Raw genomic sequence first — 12,314 nt, 5'->3', positions numbered from 1 at the left:
CATAATTGTATTTCACACTGCAACAGCCATGCTGTTAAAATAATTGAAACCAACATTGAAATGTGTCTTTAAAAATGGGGAACAAACAACTGAAACATAAGGTGTAACTAGTTTAAGCTTTAAGGTTATTAAATTATTTATGTGGAAGGAATGAAAAATCTATCCCACTGCATTTGTCACATCGGATACAAAACACAACAAAAGCACAACCAAGAAATCTATGGCTTTCAGCAGCTTTTTCTCAGCTTGTAATGGTGTCTAGAGGCAGCTGAAATAAGTAGAGGAGCCAAGCAGAAACTTTTAACAATAATAATTAGCCTTTAATTGACCAAAGGAAGTATTCATATCGTTTTCCAATAAGGAACACATGAACAGTACCCAAACCTCATTAAATATTACAGTTTGCTTTGAAATTGAGTACCTATTTAACAGTGATATGGGAAGTTAGTTCATACGTCAGATAAAATATCTTTGCTGTTCTATACAAAACTGTGCTATAAAGTCAATTTTAACTTCATCCTTTATTTCAAAAAGGCAAGTGCCCTTGATCAACATTGTGTGACCTGTTGTGGTTGTGTTCAGGTATTGCTAGTTTTGATCAAGAATGTACCAAATAAACTAAATGAATTCTGTCATCTAAGCATATGCATATTTTTTAATAAATATATTCATGCCTGAAAGACTCAACTGACTGTAAAGTTGCATCTTTAATTAATTGAACAGCACATTATATAATGTGTAAAGAAAATAATGCAGATGCCAAATGATCTGCAAATTAGTAAAATTTAGTTTTGATAAGGAAAAATAAAGTTTCTTCAAGTAATATAATGTAGAAACAAAATTGTACACTTTTTACAGCCCAATCAGACTTAACGTTTCATATAATCGACCTGTTCTGCCATCTGATTTACATGGATGAGCAGTTATTTCACTAGCATTTTGATTCTTTTGTGTACAGTTGTGATTGTATCTTCTGGAAAGAATATGCAGGCACTAGAGAGAGAGAGTGCAAAAAAGATGCTGGAATGGAGGTTATATTAATCATAAAAGGATGAACAGGCTCAGTCTCAAAGACTGTAGGACAACTTGTTAGAAGTATTTGGTAGTATGAAATAGAATAGACACCGACAGGTAAGTTGTTTCCACTTCTGGGAAGCGAGAAACTAGGTGCCACAAATATATGATAGTTGTCAATAAATCAAAAAGGGGAAATTAAAAGAAACAATTGTTTTTCCAGAGTGGTGAAAATGTAGAACCTGTTACGGAAGGGAGTGGTTAAAGTGAGGTGTTGATATATTTAAGGGAAGCTAGATAAGCATACGTGGGCAGTGAGAATAGATGGTTATGCTGATAGAATTAAACAAGGAAGGTTAGAAATTTAAAGTTAAGCATGACTGCTGGCATGGACAGGTTGGGCCACCTGGCTTCTCTGGGTATTTGTTTAAAAAATACTTTTCATTTAGCTGCTCTGGCATGCTACATCCTACTTAACAAAGAAGCTCTCTCTCGTCTTATGGTCTTATGGTCTTGTGTATGCTCATAAGTGTTAATTGTTATATTTTCAACTGCATTATAGTGACCTACATATACTCGCACACAAATCTAAAGCTGTAATGATTGTGGCATCATTGGTTTAAAAAGAAAGGAGTTTCAAGCAAGTAATTACTGATGTACTGCTGCCTTAGAGGAGACCCAGGATTGGGGGGGCAAAAGAGAGGGTTTGAGCCAGGGTACACCCTTGTGGATACTTAGCAAATTAATCTTGGAATAACTATGATGGTTTTCTTCACTAATGTGTAAAAAACGTTTGGAGATCTTTTTATGCACCTGTAATTTTTAATATTTTAATCATGGTTACATTTTTTAAAATATTCCCATATGATTATACATTGATTTTAAGCATTGCCAAAGTATACTTTTAAGGCTCAAAAGGTTGGTTGATTATCAGATCTTTGATTTCAGTATTAATAATTAATGTATCACATTACAATGATTATCTGTAATCAGTTCTTTATTCCAGTGATTATAATTTAATTACGTAATAAATATTGAAATTATAATGCATATGAAAACATCAGTTAAAATATCCAGCTGTCATAATCCCAATCATAATGATTAGTGTGAGTTTTGCTTATTTAAAAATTGTTACATCAGAGGATGATGCAAGCATCCAATGGAGGCAGAGTGAAACAACTACAAGAGATTTTTGCATTGCTTCATCCAATGTGAAGGATAGTGTGTCACTGGGATACGTGGAACTTTTCCATAGAAAATACATTGAAATCCATTGACGACCATGCACAGATATTTGGCACACTTCATTCTTGAATAGTGATTTGTTGTAGCTCAACACTTTTTAATTTGTAGTTTGTGTCTAGTACACCTCAGATGAAGTTTTGTTTTAAATTTATGTTTCTATTTCACTTAATTATTTTTAAGTGTAGAAATCATGGTTGGATTGAAGCCAGGTCATAAGTAATTTATTGGATTCTTTTGACCAAATATGGAAAGTTTTAATTGGATTCCAGTATAAGTAAATCCCAGAAACCGAAAAGAAGGGCTTTGGTTTTTTGGTAACTTAGGGTTTAGATGTTTCTGATTTGGTTTTGTTAATGTTTTAGCACTACGTATGTACCCTACTGAGTGTAGCAACTGCAAATACCTCTGTTTTCTTAGTGGCCTCATTTTGTAGTGGAAATTCAGTAGCTGCCTGTTGGAAATATTTGCAGATTAGTGATGAATTTTGTTTCTGTAGAAATAGAACATTGAGTTTTAAATGGAAAATATGGTTAGCCACAAAAAACTGTGCAAGAATAAATGTGAAAATGTGAGGTTTGATTTTAGCCGACGTTTCTTTCCTAATATGAACAAATGTAACCCCTTCAGGTTTTATAAAATAAATATTTGGTTTTTTAACTCCTTTATCAAAAGACTTGTGGAAGAGGATCCTTATGGTGCAGTGGCAGTATCTCCACCTCTAAGTGAGGAGGCCCAAGTTCAAAACTTCTTCCAGAGGTGTGTAAACTGAACACCTGGACATGGTTGACTTTTTAAAAAAAGGAACATGGTCACAGTTTTACAAGCATTTTTGTGAGATCACTCCGTTTTTACATTTGGGCTCACTAAAATCAAGTATTGCCTTTTTCAAACTGTAGATTTTGTTATAAACAGAAATGTACATCACAGGTATGATTTAAAGCTATGTATCATTGAGTAACCTCACTATGAATTAAATATAGTGATCACTGCAAATAACTTGTTTAGAGGTTGAGTTATTTGTGCATGTGTTGACTGAAAATATCAATGACCAGTCCTTTACTTGGGGTCAGTTAGCTCTGTTGGCTGGACAGCTGATTTGTGATACAAAATCATGCCAACAGTGTGGGTTAAATTTCTGCTCTTGCTGATGTTACTATGAAGGACTCTGCTTTTCAACCTCTCCCCTCACTTGAGGCTTGGTGACCCTTGGATTAAAACGCCAGCCATCTCTCTCTCTCATGAGAGGGCATTCCTATAGTCTAATAAGACAATAGCTATTAAAAAGAATAGTTTCTACATAATACTACTTTTAAAGTATTACCTGGTGGTCATAAATGTAGATTTATGTTGATCCAAACCTAATGTCAACAAATTTGTTGCCAGGAACTAGGAATACTTCTAGTGATAGCAGAGACATGTATTCTGAAAGTTATCCTTGCTGTAAACTCTGAATAATTACAAACAGTAAAACAGAATATGCTAGAAACACTGAGCAGATCAGGAAATGTTTGTCGAGGTTTTTTTTTGTGAGCTAACATTTGTCCTGAAACATTTAACTCTCTTTCTTGCTCTCAACAGATGCTGCCTCATCTGAGCATTTCCAACGTATTCTGTTTTCTTTTGATTTCAGATTTCCAACATCCACAGTATTCTGCTTTGTTTATTTTGCTAAATTAGTCAAATCAGTGGATGATATCCTAAATCTTATAGATGGAAATGAATAACCAATACCCTATATGTTATAAACTGATAACTACCATTGACACAACTGAACACAGCAATTACAGTTAGTAACTACTTGTAGAGAACAGTGGATCTATAATACAGATTATTGACTTGTGTGGTGAATGCTGATCTGTGATGGCCGTTCAAAAGACCGCTAGACTTTTTTCTTTAGAGAGGTTCACCTCATACAAAAAGTAGGTTACACTATGGTGCAAATCCAGATGAATATAATTTGGATGAATTTCAATTGCCGAGGAGCTTGGAGCTGAATTTTTCTTTGTTTTTCCTCCTTTTCCTAATTAGCCTGGGTTTTCATCTGGGGTTTTCTCAAGGAGATTACATGATGGATGCGTTAACATGTGAAGTTTTGATGTGCCAATTTATCTTTTCCTATTTATTATTTTAAATATTTCTGTGTGCATTTTTTCATTTAAATTACTTTTAAACTATCACCTTAGTTTCTAAAATGCTCAAGCTAGTAAAATTCCTGGTATTTTACTCTTAAACTAGTAACTGGTGGTCACCCCAAGTCTCACTATACCTGTGACTCTGCATTTTCCTCTTCCACCTTGATTATCCTTCTTTGCTTGTACCTGTCATATTATTCTTCTTGCCTACTCCATTCTCATGCTGGCAAGGGCAAATCATACTGAAGCAGCATAACTCAACACAAATAAAATAAATACCTGAATAGTGATAGCAAAATTCACGTATCAACATGAGAGAATTTGACAAGGCCTATGCAATAGAGCATGTCCCAAAAGGACATTCTGGAAAGGTGAATATAAGTTTGTGTAGTGAAAGGAGGCTGTGTTTGGCTTAAATCAAAATTAATAGAATTTCAGTATTTTTGCACTTAGAATTATTGAATAATAAACTATAATAGATATGGTATTATTTAAAGGTGTTTCTTTGTTCTATTGTTACACAGGTGGTTCCATCCCAATATCACAGGGATTGAAGCTGAGCGGCTTTTACTGACAAGAGGTGTTCATGGGAATTTCCTAGCTCGACCCAGCAAAAGTAATCCTGGGGATTTCACTTTATCGGTTCGGTAAGTCGCAGTTAACTATGTAAATGAAATAGCAGTTGTTTAAAAAAAGAAAGAATAAGAACCGCTATAAAAGAAGCAGCCAGGTATATGTTTAAGAATTTGCAGCTCAATTTAGAAAGTTTATTTGTAGGTTGTACTGTTGGTTTGGTACCTTCTGGCTGTTTTGGGGTCTGTCATTCAATATGAGAAGATATATCAGGTGGACAGTTTTATCCAATGAGAGGTGAAAATACAAGATTAGATCTTGAGGGGTAGCAGGAGTGACAACTGTGAGTGCTGACTTCTTTTCTATCAATATGGGGTCAATATGAGCATTCCCTCTCCATTTCAATCAGGAGTCAATATCTTAGATGGAGTACTGTTTTGGGCTTTCTGGTCCAAGGTGCATTTGCTACAGTTTGGCTTAGCAGGGAAGCCAGAGTGGGTAAATAAAATAACATTCATGCCACAATTATTATATAATGGGAACCCAATCCATATGTTTAAAGTACCCCATTGTTTTTCAAGTAGCTTTTTCTAATTCTTCCATGGGATGTAAACATCAATGCTGTATTTGCTGTGCAACACTTTGTTGGCCTTCAGAAGAAGATGATAAGCTGCCTTTTGAGACATTGCAGTCCACCTAGTGCAGGTCTGCTCACATAGATAATACGCATTGCTGCTGCTACTGTGCGTCGATGATTGTGGAGAGAGTGAATGTTTGTGAACGTGGTGCCAATCAAGTGGGCTGCTTTGTCGTGGATGGTATAAAGCTTCCCAAATGGTATTGGAGCTGTGCTTGTCCAGGCAAATGGTCATTGCCTGCCCCTTATGTGGTGCAGATACTTGCCACTTATCAGCTTGAGCCTGACTACTGTCAAGGTCAGTGTCTGGGAGCCTTTGGTATCTGAGGAATCGCAACTAGTGCTGAACATTTTACAGTCATCAGTATATGTCCCCACTCCTGAAATTAAGATGGCGGGAAGTTCATTGAATTGGTTGAAACTGGTTGGTCCCTGTCCACTACCCCAAGGATCTCTTGCAATTATGTCTTCCAACAAATTCATCCTAATCTTTTAAAAGTTGATTTTTACCATGTAAGCTTAGAATGATGGCCAGACTTGCCGTAAATCTGTTTACTAATATGTGCATGCATGGAAGACTCTGTCCACATCATGTTGTAATCTAGCTTTGAATTTTTATTCAAAGAAGCATTGCAGCAAATGAAAGACCATTGTACTGTAATTGTATTTTTTCAGGAAAGTTATCACTATTAACATGTTGTTTGAAGACCTAAATTTAATTTCTAGTCATCGATATTTCAAGTTTAACCATCATTACTGAGTAATTTCTAACTGACTTGCATTATTATATTATGTAATTAATGTTCTTGTCGCCAAGGTAATGGTGTTTCAATGGGTCACTAACAACCATAGCAGCACTGTAACAACAAATTGTTTGTTACCATTGTACTTCCAGAGAATACAGTACACTCTTTTATGGTTAAGTAAATTATGATAATTAGAATGCAAAAACAATCAAATCATCTATGCAAAAAATCCTCACTACAACTCAACATTATCAAGGAAAGATTTACGATCCTACTTTGACCCAGTCTTATTTTGTTAGATCCGAGACCATTTTGTCTACACCAGAAGCTGCTAGCTGCTCTGTATCAGCAGAGTGCTGCCTCTGCTGATGAGCAACATGCTAGAAATACTGCAACTGAAAAGTTGCTGTAAGTTGTAGAAGTGATACTGTGAAGTGGCCAAAAAGCCTTAATGATAAAGCAATAATTTTTTTGTATCTGCTTATAGTGACCAAATCTCTCATTCATTTGTGGTTCAATCTCTCAAATGTGTTCTAATCCTGACACATGGAGATTTTATTATTAGGTCTTGTGTGTGTGGATGACTGGCACCAGCATTTAATGGTTATTGTAGCTTATCCTTGAGGTGGTGGTGAGCAGCCTTTCATGATAATAGTGGCTTGCAGTTTTGAAGGTTTTCAAGAGTACCCCACATTACTGTATGTATAGAGCCTGTCACTGTAAGAACTTTCCTTAAAGAATATTAGTGAAAAGGACAGGTTTTTTTATGACAATCCGGTAATTTCTTGGCCAGTATACTTGATATTGAGTCTTTTTATTTTCAATGTTTACTTTAAATGACCTGGAAAGGAAATAGTCAGGGAATCAAATAGATAGAATGGTGATACGGATTAGACACCATTTAATTAAATGGTGCACCGGGTTCGTGTGACTGAACACTACTACTGTTCCTGTGGTGGTATCCCCGTTCTGGTTGTGCTAAGGATTGGTGGGATCAAAGATAGATGACAGGAAATTGCCAGGTTCCAACTCTCCTCCATTATTGGAGAAGAGTTTGATCTGTGGTCTTTCCTTTGCGTGGAAGTGGGGAAGGAACACAGTCATAATCTTTTCTGCTGTTTAAAGTTTTTATTAATTCATTTTGTGGCTTGTGGGCATTGCTGGCTGGTCAGCATTTATTGCCTGTCCCTGGTTGTCCTTCAGAGGGTGGTGGTAAGCTGCCTTCTTGAACCACTGCACTCTGTGCTGTAGGCTGACCCACAATGCCATTAGAGAGGGAATTCCAGGATTTTGACCCAGCGACAGTGAAGGAACGGCAATATATTTGAGTCAGAGTGGTGAATGGCTTGGAGAAGAACTTGCATTTATCCTAATTATCTGCTGCTCTTGTCCTTCTAGATGGAAGTGGCTGCGACTTTGGAAGGAGCTATCTGAGGATCATTGGTAAATTTCAGTGGTGCATCTTAGAGAGAGTACACACTGCTGCTACTGAGCATTGGTATTGGAGAGAGTGGTGCTTGTGGAAGTGGTGCCAATCAATTGGGCTGCTTCTTGAGTGTTGGAGCTGCACCCGTGCAGGAACGAGGAGTATTCCATCACATTCATGACTTGTGCCTTGTAGATAGTGGACAGGCTTTGGGGAGTTAGGAGGTGAGTTACTTGTCACAGTATTCCTAGCCTCTGCTCTGCTCTTGTAGCCACTGTTTAATGTGGCCAGTCCAGTTAAGTTTCTGGTTGAGCATAACCCCCAAGATGTTGTTAGTGTGTGTAAGTGATGTAAAGGAACAGTGGTTAGATTGTCTCTTGGTGATGGTCGTAGCCTGGCATTTGAATGGTGCAAATGTTACTTGCCACTTGTCAGCCTAAGTCTGAATATTGTCCAGATCTTCTTGAATTTGAACATGGACTACTTCAGTATCTGAGGATTTGCAAATAATACTAAACATGGTACAATCATCAGTCATTTATTAAACAGCTGAAGATGCTTGAGCCTAGGACATTATCCTGAGGAACTCCTGCAGAGATGTCCTGGAGCTGAGATGACTAACCTCGATCAACCATGACCATCTTCCTGTGTGTCATGTATGATTCCAATCAGCGGAGCATTTGCCCCTGACTCCCATTGATTCTGGTTTTGCAAGGGTTCCTTGATGCCGTACTTGGTCAAATGCAGCTTTGATGTGAAAGGCTGTTACTCTCACTTTCCCTCCTAAATATAATTTGGGACACAACATCCCATTTACAGGGTATGCTCTCTTTGAATTCTCTGTCCAAAAGCAGGTTGTTGGCAATTAATTGCTAAACTATATGCAGTGTCATAATCTGTGTTCACCTTCGGATAAGATGTGCATCAGTATTTACTGTGGAAAAGGATATGGAAGATATAGACTGTAGGGAAATAGATGGTGACACCTTGCCAAATGTCCATAATTACAGAGGAGGAAGTGTTGGATGTCTTGAAACGCATAAAGGTGGATAAATCCCCATGACCTGATCAGGTGTACCCGAGAACTCTGTGGGAAGCTAGAGAAATGATTGCTGGGCCTCTTGCTGAGATATTTGTATTATCGATAGTCACAGGTGAGGTGCCGGAAGACTGGAGGTTGGCTAACGTAGTGCCACTGTTTAAGAAGGGCGGTAAGGACAAGCCAGGGAACTAAAGACCATTTAAGCCTGACGTTGGTGGTGGGCAAGTTGTTGGAGGGAATCCTGAGGGACAAGATGTACATGTATTTGGAAAGGCAAGGACTACTATGGGATAGTCACCATGGCTTTGTGTGTGGGAAATCATGCTCACAAACTTAATTGAATTTTTTGAGGAAGTAACAAAGAGGATTGATGAGGGCAGAGTGGTACATGTGATCTATATGGATTTCAGTAAGGTGTTCGACAAGGTTCCCCATGGGAGATTGATTAGCAAGGTTAGATCTCACAGAATACAAGGAGAACTAGCGATTTGGATACAGAACTGGCTCAAAGGTAGAAGACAGAGGGTGGTGGTGGAGAGCTGTTTTTCAGACAGGAGACCTGTGACCAGTGGAGTGCCACAGATCGGTGCTGGGTCCTTTACTTTTTTGTCATTTATATAAATGATTTGGATGCGAGCATAAGAGGTACAGTTGGTAAGTTTGCAGATGATACCAAAATTGGAGGTGTTATGGACAGCGAAGAGGATTACCTCAGATTACAACAGGATCTTGGTCATATGGGCCAATGGGCAGAGAAGTGGCAGATGGAGTTTAATTCAGATAAATGCGAGGTGCTGGATTTTGGGAAAGCAAATCTTAGCAGGACTTATACATTTATTGGTAAGATCCTAGGGAGTGTTGCTGAACAAAGAGACCTTGGAGTGCAGGTTCACAGCTCCTTGAAAGTGGAGTCGCAGGTAGATAGGATAGTGAAGAAGGCATTTGGTATGCTTTTGTTAATTGGTCAAAGTATTGAGTATCGGAAAGATATTGTGAAACTTGAAAGGGTTCAGAAAAGATTTACAAGGATGTTACCAGGGTTGGAGAATTTGAGCTATAGGGAGAGGGTGAACAGGCTGGGTTTTTTTTCCCCTGGAGCGTCTGAGGCTGAGGAGTGACCTTTTGAGGTTTACAAAATTGTGAGGGGCATGGATAGGGTAAATAGACAAGGTCTTTTCCATGGGGTTGGGGAGTCCAGAACTAGAGGGCATGGGTTTAGGGTGAGAGGGGAAAGATATAAAAGAGACCTAAGGGGCAACGTTTTCACAGAGGGTGGTTCCTGTATGGAATGAGCTGCCAGAGGAAGTGGTGGAGGCTGGTACAATTGCAACATTTAAGAGGCATTGGATGTGTATATGAATAGGAGGGATATGGGCCAGGTGTTGGCAGGTGGGACTAGATTGGGTTGGGATACTTGGTCGGCACGGACGGTTTGGACCGAAGGGTCTGTTTCCATGCTATACATCTCTATGTATCTATGACTATAAGAGACGGGGTCTGGGTCTACCTCCTCTGAACCTTGTGCTGCTAACATCTTCGAGGATTCACGTGGGGATTTAAGGGAGGAAACTCCAAACACTTAATTGCCATCCTCCTCAGGGATGGGGTCATAAATGCTGGCCTGGCCACCGCCACCCACATCCCATAAAAGAATAAAAATAAACATATTAGCTATCCGGCCAATTGAACTAACTGGCTCCCTGCATCATTTATATCTGAAACAACAAAACTATCTGATCTTTACGTCATGGAAAACACACAAAAGCACATTGAAATTATGGCATTTCTGAATATGTGGAGAAGGATGTTTTGAGAATGAATCCTGTATACAAAGAAGGTGACACAATCAAACAGGAAGCAGTGAAAGAGAGCTTACTCAAATGGAAATTTCACTGACACGGTGCAATCATTTCAAGGCTCGCAATCAGATAAAGAATAAAGATAAACTAAATTTAACTAATTTGTGTTTTAGATTTCATATCAAAATTTTGAAGTAAAGCAAGTTTTTTTTTCATGAAAACATATGGATCAGGCCTCCTGGGTGTTTGATACATTTAGTAAGTTCCATTGCTTTGGTCTTGTAATCCTTCTCCTGCAGGTAGAGATTACAAATTTTTGTCCTTTCCACTATCTTATTTTTCAATATAGTGCTTTTTTCTGTTTTATAAGTGAATAAAGCTGACAGATTTAATTAAATAATCTGGTAGAGCCTTTACAGGATTAAAAAGCAAGCAATGCTTGAAATGCAAGATATGTTCATTGATTAGGAGTAGACATTGAATATTGTCTCGTCAGTAAGAGTGTTTTTAGATATTTTCTAATCAGCCTGCTCACAGATGTTGTTCCACATGTCTGGAGTAGGTGGGATTTGACCCCTTACTCCTGGCACCGAGTTGAGGACACATCCTCTGTGCCACAAAGTAAGAGCGTTTTTAAGCTGACAAATCTCTTTGGGCCTCCAACTTTCCCCGTGCACAATCCATCACCGATCCAACTTTGACTGGGGCTCCATTGTTGACCCAGAGATGGGCTTGTATTCAGTTAAGAACAGTGAGCTTTGAGTCAAATGTTTCCAGCATGATAGGAGTATTCGGCTGTGATTGAGGGCTTTGAAATGGAAGCCTCCTCTTCCCACTTTTTTTTTTAAAAACTTAAATCAGCGCTTGACTGTTGATGCATCCAAGCCGACAGGGAGAGCGTCTAGGCTGCCTGGGCACTGGAGCTCAGTCTTCTGTTGGGGGAGTTGCCTTTAGGCACCTGAATTAATCCTTGTATCTTGTGGGAATTTGGAGGCTAATTGGAAAATCCTAATCATTCACCCTCAATTGGCCTCTGTATGTTCTTCAGAAATCATGCCACTGCTGTCAACCCTCTGCCTTCTCCATCCTACATTTTGTGACTACTTTCCTTGCTTGCCCCCTCAGGGAAAAAAAGGTTCAGCCTGGTTTCTCTTTCTGAATCCATATTGTCTAAACAATTACTATTGAATTTTTAAAGTTTTAGTCTGAGGTCAACTGGTGTTTTGACCACACTAAGGGTAGACATTTGCAGAATTGGGTAGTTTAAATTAATGAAATTATATGATTTTTCAGGTTCCTGCAGCAGATAATTCATAGAAAAGCTGGTTTACTTTTGAAGATGTATAAATATTGCAATTATTACATTGAACTTAGAAGTAGATTGCTGCGTTCATGGGGTTAATGCTATATGCACTTCTATGCACGTTTGAAGTACAGCCCTTCGATTCAGTAAGTTGTGTGGTTTGTGGTTTCAGTGGTAGGAATGTGAGTAGTAAAGACTGGTTTAAAGGCATCTCATGCAATGTGAGTTTTCAGTTATGGCACTTGGATTTAAGGACAGCTTGTGTGCAAGGAGTTGTTTTGCTAATTTATTTGTAATTGTTTCAAAGTGTAATTTTAATAGAAATTCATTACACTACAAAAATTATTAACTTCAGCTCCCTTTTTTCTATTACACAAATCATATGTTGGATTGATAA

The 12,314-nt window shown here is 38.2% G+C and overlaps 1 protein-coding gene across 3 annotated transcripts in view; it reads left to right on the top strand.

Annotated features, from left to right (window-relative positions):
- Positions 1–12,314, top strand: part of ptpn11b (protein tyrosine phosphatase non-receptor type 11b) — a 123,472-nt gene that overhangs the window by 41,322 nt on the left and 69,836 nt on the right. For all 3 annotated transcript variants that reach the window (XM_043676119.1, XM_043676117.1, XM_043676120.1), the window contains exon 2: positions 4,916–5,038. In XM_043676119.1, coding sequence (XP_043532054.1) covers positions 4,916–5,038 — 123 coding nt within the window. The remainder of the gene's footprint in view (positions 1–4,915; positions 5,039–12,314) is intronic.

Source organism: Chiloscyllium plagiosum, chromosome 34, assembly GCF_004010195.1.
Source record: "Chiloscyllium plagiosum isolate BGI_BamShark_2017 chromosome 34, ASM401019v2, whole genome shotgun sequence".
In the NCBI taxonomy this organism is placed as follows: Eukaryota; Metazoa; Chordata; class Chondrichthyes; order Orectolobiformes; family Hemiscylliidae; genus Chiloscyllium; species Chiloscyllium plagiosum.
Note: the sequence above shows the minus strand (reverse complement) of the source record. Positions and strands in the feature narration are given on the sequence as shown.